Source organism: Dermacentor silvarum, chromosome 9 (assembly GCF_013339745.2).
Source record: "Dermacentor silvarum isolate Dsil-2018 chromosome 9, BIME_Dsil_1.4, whole genome shotgun sequence".
NCBI lineage: Eukaryota > Metazoa > Arthropoda > Arachnida > Ixodida > Ixodidae > Dermacentor > Dermacentor silvarum.
In genome coordinates, this window is record NC_051162.1 from 125982121 (window position 1) to 125997478 (window position 15358).

General features: G+C 46.8%; 1 protein-coding gene across 1 annotated transcript in view; it reads right to left on the minus strand.

Annotated features, from left to right (window-relative positions):
- The window catches only part of LOC119464253 (tetratricopeptide repeat protein 5), a 32039-nt gene that overhangs the window by 8660 nt on the left and 8021 nt on the right, over nt 1-15358 (minus strand). The window contains exon 6 of the mRNA XM_037725163.2: nt 3648-3701. Within this exon, the coding sequence (XP_037581091.1) occupies nt 3648-3701 (54 nt within the window). The remainder of the gene's footprint in view (nt 1-3647; nt 3702-15358) is intronic.

Genomic DNA, 15358 nt, shown 5'->3' on the forward strand with positions numbered 1-15358 from the left:
TTTTACGGTATATACTTACCGGCCAAAAAAAAAACACGTTAATTCACACTCAAACACACATGCAGACAATTTTTGTGAGCAGGCAGCAAAAAATCTGATTTTCACTTGCCGCCATGGTGGCCTTGCAGTGACGACGGAATCATCAAAAGCTCAGTAAGGCTGCGAGCCAGTTTCTCTATCAGGCCCCACTTCTCTGTGAACGCCCTCATGACAGCCAACACCCTAGCCACATCGGATACGGAAGGGCCATCAACCATCTCGTCATCCATGACGACGATGTGGAAGTGCTAGAAGCTATGGGAGCCGGAAACACATCATGGCTACCATGTTTTGACGCCACCGCCGGTGGTGGTGACTGCAGAATGGTCAAATGTTCGTGTGCCACAATTTCACTACGTATCTATAGCCCGCACACACGACATTTCGTTGCTTGTACGCACCAAAAATGACCGTAAAATACTGTGGAAGTGCCAGTTTCGCACAAGCGCCCCAGTATTACCATTTCCAAAACTTCAGAATTCTGAAAATTATATGATAAACGCCCACCCCCACCAAAGCGCCAGCATCAGTCGAAATATTCACCCCACTATGGTCAATACGAGACCGTTAGGGGCCATGAGGGGATATTCGCTTCCTTGCGGTGGAAAGGGAAACACCGATGGGGGTGAAGAATATGCAGAGTAACAATGAACAGTCCTTGAAAGAAAACCCAGTGGTTGCAGGGCTTTTGTGAGAGACACCTTGATAAAGCATGCACGCAGCACCTGTTCCAACACTTCTTGTGCAATCTGCTAGCCCTATGATGCACTCCTACACCGTCGCCAGGAACAGATGGTCGTGTGATCCTTCAAGGGGTGTGGTATCAGTGTCGCATTGGACGACAGCGAGGACGGGCGCTTGCATAACCAACTTGCAGGCACCGGAGAGCCCATGGCCTGTTCAAGTCACGCGAGCGTCAGCGACGAATGCATTGACCTCCTATTCTGCACTGACTCGGAAGAGTTGTTCGCTGGGTTCAGTGACGATGAGTAGGCGCTAGTGTACCCATCATTTGCCATTTGAAAATAAACATACTTTCTTCGATTCCGTAGCCCTGCTTAACGCTTTTGTTGGCCGCCATCTTGGTTTTTACTGCTTTGACCGGACATGCGCCCATATCTAGATTAACCCAATTTTCAGTGAAAGTGAGGTGGCCGCTTCCCAGTATTTTACGGTAAGTACAACGCACTAGCCGTTTGGCATGCATTAAGCGACTACCTCTTAAGCGGTCAGCCAATACATTAGGTTCAATGGCGACAGGGCTGAGGATTCATCATGACTATATTTAAACCAGAATTACTTATTAAGCGGCTATGTATTAACAAGGTTTTACTGTAGCCGTGTCATCCTTAAGTGTCACTTTGGCAGCGCGTTGCTACACAAGAAAGAAATGTGCCCTTTGGAATTGATGGCAGTGGCAATGGCTGAATCAGTAGGCACAACATATATTTATTTTAAGCCGTTTGCAAAATAACAGTGTGTTTCAGTTTAAAACAGCAATTAGAATAAGCTTTCGTGCATATAAAGTAATTGACTGCAACCGCAATAACGTTATGGATAATCATAAGCTAAGACAAGAGAGCGTCGCATCCGAGGCAATCAGAGGTAAATGGTCAATTCAATTGCAGACGGCACAAGAACGGATCGTGAGCATTTGTAGCGTGTTATGGCTGCGATTATTTGTTGCTTACAGACCACTCCAAAACTCCAATCACTTTTCATGCGCTCAGACAATTGAGATTTGCATCAACTTTGCAAATTCAAGAGCGTGTCTGCCAAAGACGCGAGCGATGCACAGTGACTGTGGCTGTAACACACCGTCACGCTCTGCTCGACTTATTCGGCAGCTGAGCAAGGCAGCATTCCACCTCCATGCGCACTCGAAGAAAGAATGTGCCATTTGAGCACGCCATGAATGCGAATTCCAGCCGCTTCCAATTACCCGCAAAGGTGCGGCTATATGGCGTTTGTATGACAACAACGAATGAGTCACCATCCTAAACAGCAAGAAATGGTACTATCGAGGCACCCTAAGTATGAGTGCCTTGGTCTCCTCGTCTCACCATGTCGTCATTGATGCACTACTTCCGCCCATTAAACTCGGAAAAACGATGGTGGCATGCACAGGTAGGGTAGCTAGCACAGGCATAAACATTACAGCCATTACATGTAAACAGCCTGAGAGCAAGAATAGTGAATTAACTCTATTTTTTCTTTAGTATAGCACATTTTATTAGCTTACAGCATTTCCAATCACGAGAAAAGTTGTTTAAATTACTACTGATTGTTTTTTCAATACTAATCTATCTTTTATGCATTGCTACAGAGGCTACACACTTTGATGCGGTGAAGTGAACCCACCGAAGACACTCGCTGACGAGTGCATTCTACAGCGGGTGTCACTAAGCATTCCTGTATGACAGCCTGGGAATGACACTGGCGGCGAAGTGCACTCGTTCAACATGACACTCAATTTGCCCATGTGAGAGGGGTATTAGAACCCTCCCTTTCCCTTTCTCGGTAGTTTTTTTTTTTCCTCGACATAAGTGACAATCCTAAACGAAGCACAACACAGAGTGAAATTCTTTAATTGAATACTCAGCTTTGCTTGCATAAAAAAAATAATAAAATTGATTTTACCATCAAAATTTGTTTTTTCGGGCTGCCTGATTATTCAGATATTTATGTGGCTCCATCTGTGTCCAAGAAATCGGTCAGTGGTTGAATTCCTGTAAATGTTTTTAGAGGAATTCAACCCAATGGGTGACTGCCCAATGCATGCCCTTGTCAGGAGGCATACAGTGCTTGCCTCTTTTTGCCGCATCTCGTGGGTATGTTATATACATGTCTAAATAAACTGAAATTGTATGATGAGTGACCAATGAGGGCCAGATGGTGGCTGGTAGAAATGGTGATTGCTTGCCACACTGCAGTCTACTGTGCAACTACAATGACAGTTATATCACAAAAGGGGGTAGCAACCCTTTCATTGCATCACTTATTTCACTATATTGCTGCACTGTTTTAAGACAGTACAACAAAGTAATGAAAAAAATTATTTAAGAAGAAGTCAATAATATCTGCATGATCGCATGGGTTTGTTTGTACATGCAGGACTGACAGATGTAATGGAAAATTGCAGCAGGCCCTTCATGCAGCCCATAATGAGGCCTATTCTGCTCAAAAGCATGCTAGCACAAATATTTCAGAAGCATGAGTGTTGTACACAGTTTCTCAAAACTACTGGTCGGATGTCCACCCTTGCTACAACACAGCAGCCAATGTGCACGGGACAAAAGTTAGAAATGAGCACTTGGAGGCTCCTGCAAGTGTTGTGTGAGATTTAGAAGTGTTCCATTTTCTTGCAGAGCTCCTATGTTGCATTGCAAATTTCTCCTCTGTTATAATTGTCTTGCTTTTTGTTTATTAAGGAATGTCCAATCACTATACTCTACGCAGCCCAATTTGTTAGACACTTCCATTTAGCTGAACTTCTGACAGACCAAACAGATTTATGAAGTCCTTTGATGTTTATCTCAAAGAGAATCTGCTTCTGCTGTACTGCAACCATATCAGACACAAATGACAAACTTTTAAATTCTACTCACCGCAGCGCGATTGTGAAACAGCTCAGAGCAGCAGTGCATTCGTGGATCCTCAAGCTGAAAACACAAAGAGTGGGAAGGGCAACTGTTAACCCTATGATAGGCACAAGCAGAAAATGGATCACTTAGTGTCTAAGTCATTACAGGTGTGTTTTTGATCAGGTATCCACAATAAGTCAAACCTGAAAGCTGACAAGCATTCTTTATAGGGGAAGAAAGTGGGACCCATATTTATAGGGTGATAGTTTTTGAGTTTTACGGAATGTTTAAATATCGCCTGTGGGAGATAGCATAATTCTTGTCCTTGAGCTGTATTAATCAAAGAAGTGGACATTACTAGCACAATAAATCGAAGCACCATATTCAATTATTGGAAATTCACTTATTAATACTTTGTTAATAAGTGAATAAGTTTGACGGCGCATATCTCCAAACTGGTCTCATTGTGGAAATTAATTCTAAGTGGATACTCCTTGCAAACTCACTGGCTACAATTCATAAATTGTCATATGTGCCGTAAAGTAATTAAGAAGTTAATTAGTGATTTTTTTTTATTAGTAGGATATGTGTTTCGATTTCTCATGCAAATAATGTGTGCCTCTCGAATAATCCAGCTCAAGGTTTAGAATTAAGTTATCTGTAACAGGTGATTTTTTAAAAATGACATAAAACTTAAAAATGATTACCCTGCATGTCCCACTGTCCACATAGGTCATTTTCATCAAGAACATTACATGGCCTCGTGGCCTGCTTCTACCCTTATGGCTGCTTGACAAATGATAACAAGCAGCCTGTGTATTCTAGCAAACTACACAAGCAGCATGTGTATGTTTTGCCTGTTTTCACGGTAGTATTTACTAAGCATTCGTTGTACCAGTATCCTCCTTCAGGGCTTCCCAGTATCACAGGGGTTCTCAGAAAGTAGATGCCTCTTAAAAAGCCTCGAAGGCTATGCATTTCTCATATGTAGCGCTGTTATCTGTGGGTGAAATTATGTCTGGGTGAGGATAATCTATTTTTTGTAGGTGTGGTCATGGCAAATTGAGATGCATAACCTCACCAAAATCATAAAAGAAAGTCCAGAGCTATCATGAGAACCTTCCCCCACGCATTTTCAATCAACAAATGTGAGAGAAAATGTGTTTGGGCTTTACTGTGTATTTATTGTAGTGCAAGAAAGAAATTTTGATGAAAGGAGTACATTTGTAGCAGTGGTGGCTTGAAGAAAGGCAAAATATAATGGAAAATCATAATGGAAAAGGAAGAAGTAAACAATTGACAGGATCATTCCATCTTGTTTATCGATGAGGAAATAAACCAAAAATGTTCTAAAATGTTTCAGAAACATAGTCACACAGCAAAGTTTAATTGTAGTTGTTATATTTCACTGCTACAGAGTGGCGAGTAGCCCTGAAAAGTTGGCAATATATTTCACTGTTTAACAAAGAGTTTTTTTTATTATTATTATTATGGAGTTTTACGTGCCAAAACCACGATCTGATTATGAGGCACGCCGTAGTGGGGGACTCCAGAAATTTGGACCACCTGGGTTCTTTAACGTGCACCTAAACCTAAGTATGTACACGGGTGTTTTCGCATTTCGCCCCCATAGAAATGCGGCCTCCGTGGCCGGGATTGTGCTCAGCAGCCCAACACCATAGCCACTGAGCAACCACGGCGGGTTTAACAAAGAGTTAAGGAAGCTGTGAGAAGGATCAACACCAGTGCCATTACAGATATCAAGGTAACTAGTTCGATACCGGCCGCGGCAGCTGCATTTCGATGGGGCAAAATGTAAAAAATGCTCAGGTACACACACAATAGGTGCATACACAAGATCGAGGTGCACGTTAAGGAACCCCAGGTGGTCAAAATTACTCTGGAGATGCCACTGCGGCGTGCCTCATAATCAGATTGTGGTTCAGGCACCCAAGTTTCCAGAATTTAATTTAATTATAGTACTGTTTCATTTGATGCGAGCAAGCAGCAAAATGTACCAAATGGTAAATGTTAACAAAAGCTTGATGGTATTAGATGAAATCATTTACAGGCCAATAGTCTCAGCACCCTTTGCTTTTACCAGAAAGAAACATGGTGTCAGTCACTGCTGTTGACGGAGAACCCCTACCTATAAAAAACAAAAAGCACTGTCCTGCAGAAAGATTTAAACTGCTGAGCTGGCAGCCTTTCGTTCTTTCTGACTTTATTGGCCACAATATTAAGGCCTGTATACATTAATGCCTACACAGCAATGAACCCATGGCAACCTGTTCCATTCATTTCAGGTTGCAGAGCACTGGCACACATTTCCACCACACACTATATATGCGTAGTGCGCGCTGACGGACGTGCCACTGATGGCGGCCTCGTGAAGTGCTCTCTCGAGAGAAGGCAGCCATCCGTCGTCGTTTTCTGCGTCGCTGCTTGTGCTTCTCTATTCGATTCACGTTCCAGGAACAAAATAAGCAATGTCCCTTCGTATGTGTGTGGTGACCAAAGCTTCAAGGCATGTCAAAGAATAATTGTTGCGTGGTGGGGTGCTGAAATACCTTCAAAAACTTGCCGGTGACATGGTTATAATTATTTCTGCGATGCCGCATGGGCGGTAGCAAGTCGCTCAACGGGAAATTTCTTGTTCTCATGCTTTCTTTTGCTATCTCGGTATTATTCGACCTCGATCATGTTTGGACGTCTAAGTGACAAAGTTAATCGCGGCCAATCCATGTGTTGTTTGGTTTGTCCGCAGTGCAGCATGCGTGTTAAATGAATTTCGCTTCGGTTCTGAATGCCGTTTGTCGCTTCTATCGTTTGCCACTTCTTTACCATGTTGCTCTAGCTAGGGTGCACGATCGACTGCACGAGTGTCTCATCGTGTGTTAAAACTATTAAGGCTTGCGAAGACTGATTTTGTCGGTTTTATATGGTGCGTGAAATCGTCACACCAGCTGTCACGCAGCTCATGTCTTGGATATATTTTATGCGTAGCGTCACGTGTGTTCAATTGTTGCTAGTTTGCTTCATGCAGAACTGCTGATATTTTTTATGTGCGAGGTTCTCACTTTGCCTCATTTATATATAGGGGGCTCCAATCACACTTTCTTTTTTAGCGGAATAAGTACAGGCACGTGCTTCTTCAACAGCTTTATTCTTTTCACCCGAGGACATCTTCTATATTGAGGTTAATTTGGAAATCTGTTAGAAAAGAGGTAGCTCGGGGCAAAGATTGCTGTTTGACTTTCACTGAAAAGGACGCGTCACATTTGGGAAGTATTTACGCCTTAATGCTGTTTGAGCAGACTTACCACACGGAGTGCATTGTCGTTTCACGGCGTAGTCCCTTCTTGCGCGTGCATTTTGTGCTCAATCTAATTCTTTATTATCTTTTGTGGTGAAGAAGCACAATGGCTACGCCGCAAAGGACTAAACCTGGCCTTGCTGCCAGCGCCTATCTACCTTGGCCAGTGCCGGCGGCCATTTTTAAATATATTGTTTGACATCTCTCTTCCGTAATATTCGAACAAAGAATACTGAAAAGTTAGTATATTGTCACGACTAAAGAAGACAATGAAGGGATGGACACGAGCGCAAGCATCTCTCTCGCCGAAGAAGTTAAAGTTGGCGCGGACAATTATTGCTGGGCCTTCAATATAGAGCCTGTGTTTGCTGTCGCACCACCGTCGTTCTGTGTGCCGTTTTTCGCATCTTGCGACACTGGTGGAAGTGCTGGGTACTCTCTGATGCCCGGAACTCCTGTGCGGAGTGCAACGCCCAGTTCTAACCCGCAACCAGTTCCTCCAGTGGACACTCCTGTCCACCGCTACAGTCGCCGACTGCGGGGCCTCAGCCCGGAGGTAATCTTCTTGGACAACTCCCCACCAACCGGACCTCTACCTAACGATATGGCAACAGCAGGACCTTCTCAGGTGACTCTGCAGCATCCTCAGACTCCCGAGACATTCCATGGTGATGTTTACGAGGACGTCGAAGATTGGCTCGCGCAATACGAGCGAGTCGCCAAGGCGAATCGGTGGACTGCAGAAGAAAAACTCTCACGCGTCTACTTCGCTCTGGCGGACAGCGCTCGTACGTGGTACGAGAACCGGGAAGCCACACTGACTTCCTGGAATGAGTTTCGACAGCAGCTTTCCACCACCTTCGCAAACAACGATCGTCGCGATTCTGCCCACCAACTAATCGAGTCGCGCATCCAGAAACCGAATGAGAGCGTCGCCATGTTTGCGGAGGACATGACACGCCTGTTCCGCCGCGCTGACCCAGAGATGCCGGAAGCAAAGAAAATCCGCCATCTGATGCGAGGCGTCAAGGAACAACTTTTCGCCGGTCTTCTTCGCAACCCACCGACAACCGTTGCGGAATTCATCTCGGAAGCTACGTCCATCGAACGAGCACTGCAACAACGTTGCCGACCCTTCGATCGCCCAGGCAACGCCTCGAGCAACGTTTCTGCTCTGGCTGCCGGCAATGAGCTTCGTGAGCTCATCCGGGAGGTTGTTCGTGAAGAGATTCGCAACCTCCTTGTGACCCCGCAGGAGTCAGTCGGGGCTTCTGTAGCAGAGGTTGTGCGACAAGAAATCAGGCAGGCATTCTCGTTGCCCGAATCCCTACCAGACCAACGGTCTCTGAACTACGCATCGGCTGTTCATCGTCCTCCTCCAGCAGCAGCCTACAACTCACAACCAATGGCTCGTGCTTTCAACGAGCCGGCATCCCCGCCGTACAACGCGCAGCCACTGACCACGCAACCTAGTGTACCTGTGGAAACATCGGCCTACTTCCCTCCGCAGACAACTACAGCTTGGCCGCAGAGGACGCCCACAAGTCGACCATTTGTTCGCAGGACGGAAATGTGGCGCACCGTCGACCGCCGTCCTTTGTGCTTTCATTGTGGAGAAGCCGGCCACGTTTACCGCTTTTGCCCGTATCGTGACCCCGGATACCAGAGCTTTCCACCCACCTTTCCTCGAGTTCGCTTCGAAAACAGGCGCTACGGTGACGATGTTGCTCCACAAGGACATCCGTTCACTCGTCGAACCCGCTCTCCGTCACCTGCACCGAGCTCTTCGCCGCAAGGTCGCAGTTACGCCGATGTAGTCAGGGGCGGCAGGTCCCCAAGCCCTCGTCGGGGAAACTAACAGAAGCGACCTTTGGGGGGGAGGTTGCCGACCGTCAAAATGCTTCAACACCCCCAACACTATCTGTGCAATCGGACAATATGCCTCTGCCGACCCCAAGGGAAGTCGTAAGTGCCGACCTCGCTGTTTTCATAGACGGACACCCAGTAACCGCGTTAGTAGATACTGGGGCCGATTTCTCAATAATTAGCCAGAAACTCTCCGATAACCTTAATAAAGTCAAGACGTCATGGACTGGTCCCCACATAAGAACGGCGGGAGGTCAATTGATGATCCCTACAGGCAAATGCACAGCCAGAATTGATATTGGTAACTCGACGTTTGTTGCAACTTTCGTTATATTGCTGGAGTGCTGCAGAGACGTGATACTGGGAATGGATTTTCTGCACGAATACGGCGCTATTATAAACATTCCGGACAGGTCGGTCACGTTTTGGATGAATGCAGATTTGGCCGTACCCTGTGTCGATCAGCGACGTGAGCATTTACGTATCTTCGAAGACGATGTGACCATCCCTCCGCACTCAAGCGCTCTTGTGCCTGTAACATGCGACTCGCCAAGGTGCTCCAGCATGATCGCCGAACAAATTCCTGGTCTGCTGTTTAGTCATGGCGTATCAGTTGCAAGAGGTGTAGTTGACATCACTCGCGGACAGACGGACGTCCTACTAACAAACTTTAGTCCTGAACGCCGGCATCTTACAAGAGGTATGGCAGTCGCGTACGTGGAAGAGCTGAATGAGGTTACCGACTGCATGACTGTTGAACAAGACGATTCCCCCGGTCTGCCGAACGTGCCTCTATCCGTTGATGTCGGCCCAAGTTTGCTACCTAAACAGAAAGAAAGACTCCTCGAGCTTATTGATGAGTTTCGGAACTGTTTCTCTTCGACGTCCAAAGTTGGCCAGACGCCACTGACCAAACATCGAATTATTACAGACGAAACGGCCAGACCGATACGGCAAAACCCATACCGGGTGGCAGCGCGAGAACGCGAAGCGATAGAAAACCAGGTACAGAAAATGCTCCAAGATGACATTATCCAGCCGTCGAAAAGTCCTTGGGCATCCCCGGTAGTGTTAGTCAAGAAGAAGGATGGCAGCTTGCGCTTCTGCGTCGACTACCGCAAACTCAACCAGGTCACTAAGAAGGACGTTTACCCGCTACCCCGCATAGACGATTCTCTTGATAGACTACGGCATGCACGCTATTTCTCGTCGATGGATCTAAGGAGCGGCTATTGGCAAATAGAAGTAGATGAAAGAGACCGCGAGAAAACAGCATTCGTGACACCTGATGGCCTCTATGAATTTAGGGTACTTCCCTTCGGCTTGTGCTCCGCGCCGGCAACATTTCAGCGGCTAATGGACACCGTTTTATCAGGACTCAAGTGGCAAACGTGCTTAGTATATCTAGACGATGTGATTGTATTCTCTGCGACATTTGACGAGCACTTGAGGCGACTACGTGCTGTTTTTCAAGCCATACGGTCCGCCGGTCTCACGCTTAAGCCGGAAAAATGCCATTTTGGCTTCGAAGAGCTTCTTTTTCTAGGCCATGTTGTCAGTAATGATGGGGTACGGCCTGATCCGGAAAAGATAGCTGCCGTTGAACATTTTCCTGTGCCATCCGACAAAAAGGCAGTGAGACGCTTTTTAGGCTTATGCGCATATTACCGGCGTTTTATTCAGAACTTTTCACGCATTGCGTCGCCGTTGACACGCCTCACCAGAGAAGACGTAGCATTCGTATGGGATGAAGATCAGCAGAAAGCATTCGACGAGCTACGGCAACGCCTTCAAAATCCACCGGTCCTGGGACACTTCGATGAAGACGCCCCGACAGCAGTTCACACCGATGCCAGCAATATCGGCTTAGGAGCTGTACTTGTGCAGTGGCAAGACGGCGCTGAAAAAGTAATAGCTTATGCAAGTAGAAGCCTTTCCCGCACAGAGGAAAATTATTCCACCACAGAAAAAGAGTGTCTTGCGGTGGTTTGGGCGGTGATCAAATTTCGCCCATATTTGTACGGCCGCTCGTTTGCTGTCGTCAGTGACCACCACTCACTTTGCTGGCTGACGAACTTAAAAGACCCATCAGGACGATTGGCACGCTGGAGCCTTAAACTTCAAGAGTTCGACATGACTATTGTGTACAAGTCAGGAAAGCGGCATACGGACGCCGACTGCCTTTCTCGTGCCCCATTCGAACCTGCAAGTACAGAAGATGACGACGCTACAGCGTTTGTTGCCGTTGTCAACACGACTACGCTTGCACAGCAGCAACGCGAAGACCCAGAATTGGAGCCCATTATTAGCTTCCTGGAGGGTCGCACTTCCACTCTGCCAAAACGCTTTGGAAGAGGAGTTCCATCGTTTTGCTTACGCAACGACGTCCTCTATAAAGTGAACTTTTCTCCGAACGGCAGCCCCTACTTGCTCGTCGTCCCACCATCTCTCAGGAATGAAATATTGCAGGCATGCCATGATGAAGCAACATCCGGCCATTTGGGCTTCACACGAACGCTTTACAGAGTGAGACAAAAGTATTACTGGCCAAGATTGACGGCGACCGTTCAACAGTACGTCCGTACATGCCTTGATTGCCAACGGCGGAAAGTGCCAGCCGTCAAACCAGCAGGCTTCCTCCATCCCATCGAAGTACCCAGAACTCCATTTGCACAAGTCGGAATGGATCTGCTAGGCCCATTTCCAACTTCTGCTACGGGACACCGATGGATTATCGTAGCCACGGACTATCTAACGCGCTACGCCGAAACCAAAGCCCTGCCGCGGGGAACGGCCAGTGAAGCAGCTCGATTTTTTTATAGAGAATGTTGTACTGAGACATGGCGCCCCCACAGTATTAATAACTGACAGAGGAACTGCATTCACAGCCGAGCTATTGGGCACAGTTTTAAGACTTAGTGGCACATCTCATCGGCAGGCAACGGCGTACCATCCGCAAACGAACGGACTCACGGAGCGCCTCAATAAGACACTTGCGGATATGCTTTGCATGTATGTTGATGTGGAGCATAAAAACTGGGACGAGATATTGTCATATGTCACCTTTGCATACAATACGGCTCAGCAGGAAACAACGAGGATGACACCGTTCCGCCTTCTCCACGGTCGCGATGTCACAACCATGCTCGACGCAATGTTGCCGCATGAACATGGATGCGATGGCGTCGAAACTGATGCTGACTACATCACTCAGCGTGCTGAAGAAGCCCGACAACTTGCACGCATACGTATTCGTCGGCAGCAGGAGTACGATGCAGGGCGCTATAACCTTCGCCACCGAAGAGTCTCCTACGAGCCTGGAGAGAGAGTTTGGGTCTGGACTCCCGTTCGCCATCGTGGCCTTTCAGAGAAACTACTGCGGCGGTACTTCGGTCCGTATAAAGTCATACGACGTCTCTCTGATGTCAACTATGAAGTCGTTTCCGATAGTCCACATTCCTCAAGGCGTCGACGGCATACACTGGAGATTGTGCACGTCGTCCGGATGAAGCCTTATTTGTCCGAATGAAATCACTGCAGCGTACGCGTGGAAAGATCCTGGCGTCGTCACGATAAAGCATCGGGACGATGCTTTCTTAGAAGGGAGGCAATGTCACGACTAAAGAAGACAATGAAGGGATGGACACGAGCGCAAGCATCTCTCTCGCCGAAGAAGTTAAAGTTGGCGCGGACAATTATTGCTGGGCCTTCAATATAGAGCCTGTGTTTGCTGTCGCACCACCGTCGTTCTGTGTGCCGTTTTTCGCATCTTGCGACAATATTTCCAAGCAGGTCACTAAGGGAATTTCAAATTGCAACAACTGCAGCGGGAAAGGCTGTTCGTCGACGTATGCAGCGGAAATGTATCGGCGGTACAGTGCTAACTCGCACATTTATTCACCCTTGCATGCGGTGACTTCGTTGACTAGTGTATGCTGTTAACACCTTACGCCATGCCCATTAACAAAATCGCAATTACTCTTCTTGAGGTGATTTTGACGGTCCTTATTCGGCGATGTCACATGTATTCATCGGCAAAAATATCACTGTATGCAGGCATTGCGCCATGTGGAGTCGTCCGAGATATAATTCTGCACCAACAACGTGTGCCTTTTATTAAGGTACAGAAACAGTATTACAGCAAGATGGAAGCTTGGGCGAGTTGGTGATTCAATATCAACATGTGTGCACAGCTCAAAAGACGAGGACTGAAGGAAGAACACAACACAGGCACTGTTTTCATTTTTTTTAAACAACGCCTGTGTTGTATTGAAGAACACAACACAGCGCCTGTGTTGTGTTCTTCCTTCAGTCCTCGTCTTTTGCGCTGTGCACACATGTCAATATTACGGCAAGGGTAGAATGAAGAAATTACGATCGACACATCGCTTTAGTCAACAAAACTAGGCGGCTATTTACATGAGCTCACTTTGTACAACTCAGCTTCATTACGCCAGTCTGCAGGATGCACGTGGCATGTATGTGGACTAGGTTGTCCCAAACTCCGGTGACATTCACGTGCACACTTTCCTATGCTCGACATGTCTGCTCTCATCATAGAGGCCTGCGTCTTTCCTGCAGCTGTCACCACGGAAGAAACAGTCTAGCATCTGAACAAAGGAGAAATTGCAGCCGCTAGCTTCAGCCATCGTTGCTGCAAAGGGTTGTCGTCAGCTACTGCTCCCGAGCATACTTTCGAAAGCGTCCGCTACGTGACCATCGGTGGCGCCTCTATAGGCGGTGCACTACACGTATAGGGATATGCGTTTTTTCTCATAAAATCGTAGAAAAAAATTGTTGCACCTACCGCTCCTCTGATCTTGCTGAAATTTTGCAGCAAGACCACATTTTATGGTACGAATCGTTCAATATAACACTTGGCACAGTTACTTGCCTAGTTTGGAAAGAAAAAAAAACTGTAAATTTGCCTTTGTCTAGAATGTGCACATCCCGCCCCTTAAAGATTAATGAAAACTGATCTCGAAGGCCATGCTTTGCATCACTGCAGACGGTGAAAATGCCATTGCTGCCATGTTTTAAACATAGCCCACTGCGAGGGTTGCAGACAAAGGCCAGTTAAGTTTTTTTTTTCCTGACAAATCAGGCAAGTAATAGTGCCAAGTGTTATGTAGAATGATCCGGACCATAAAATGCGATCTTTCCACAAAATTTAAGCACGAACAGAGCAGTGGTAAGTACGAAATAAATTTTCTATGATTTTAAGAGAAAAACACATGTCCCTGCATGGTACAGGAAAAAAATCTGTACCAGTGTTAAATGAGCTGGAATTGTTTCTTTAGTGTTATTGTTCCTTTACTTTAAAAGACAGTTGAAGGAATCATGTGAATATTATCAAGTAAACAAATAATTATAGGGAAAGACAAATGCAACAACTATTGAACGATTGAGGGACTAGCAATAGACAGTGGTGGTCCAGCCAGTTTAAGAATTGGAGCAATTTTTGGAGCAGGAAAAAGCTGTATTGTAACAATTTCGAAGCAGCCACATTAGCATTTTGTAGCAGTTCTGTAGCACAAAATTTTGCGTTTTGGATCAGTTGGAGCAGAAGAAAAGCAAGTGCATGACATTTGGTGCAGCTTATTACTACTACACAATTGTTAAGTACTTCTATAGAGCAAATGGATACAAGTAAGACAGACTGACACAGCCATTTAGCTCACGTGCCCAGAGCAGAAAACGTTGCAAACAGACTTTATTTGCCTATGTAAATAGCACTTTTAGACTACTGCAAATAGTTTTATGCAATCAGACATAATACAAAAGTGACTAGAAATGCAGAAAAACAATTTTGTGCAACACTGCCTAGCTGCGGGCCCGAGGAGTCGACGCTCAATGTGCTTAGTTGCGCAGTCCCAAATGCCGATGCGTGAAATGCCTAGCCGCGGGCCGAGGATTCGACGCTCAATGTGCTTAGTCGCGCAGTCCCAAAAGCCTATGCGCGAAATGCCTAGCGGCGTGCCCGAGGAGCCAACGATCGATGTGCTCAGTCGCGCAGTCCCAAGTGCCGATGCGCGAAATGCCTAGCCGCGGGCCCAAGGAGATGACGATCGATGTGCTTAGACACGCAGTCCTAAGTGCCGATGCGCGAAATGCCTAGCCGCGGGCACGAGGAGCTGACGCTCGATGTGCTTAGTCGCGCAGTCCCAAGTGCCGATGCGCAAAATGCCTAGCCGCGGGCCGAGGAGTCGACGCTCGATGTGCTTAGTCACGAATTACGAAACATCAAGTGCTGAAAGGCTTAACTGCGTGTCCGATCGAGGATTCGTGTGCGAAGCTTGGTCGCGAAGTCCGTGTCGCCGATGCTTGGAATGCTTAGCTGCGGGTCTGTCCACAAACGGAGGGATCGGCCACGCTACTGCGATATCCGCGTAGCGCCTAAGGCAAAGGTGGCGCTTTGGCGCACTTGGCGCAAGTTGCACTTCGGTGGACGCAGCAAGGCGCAGACAAGTAGAATTGTAGCAAAATGACGGAAATGGCGCAGTTGGACCACCACTGAATAAATATAAGACCCTAGATGCTATACTAGAACAGA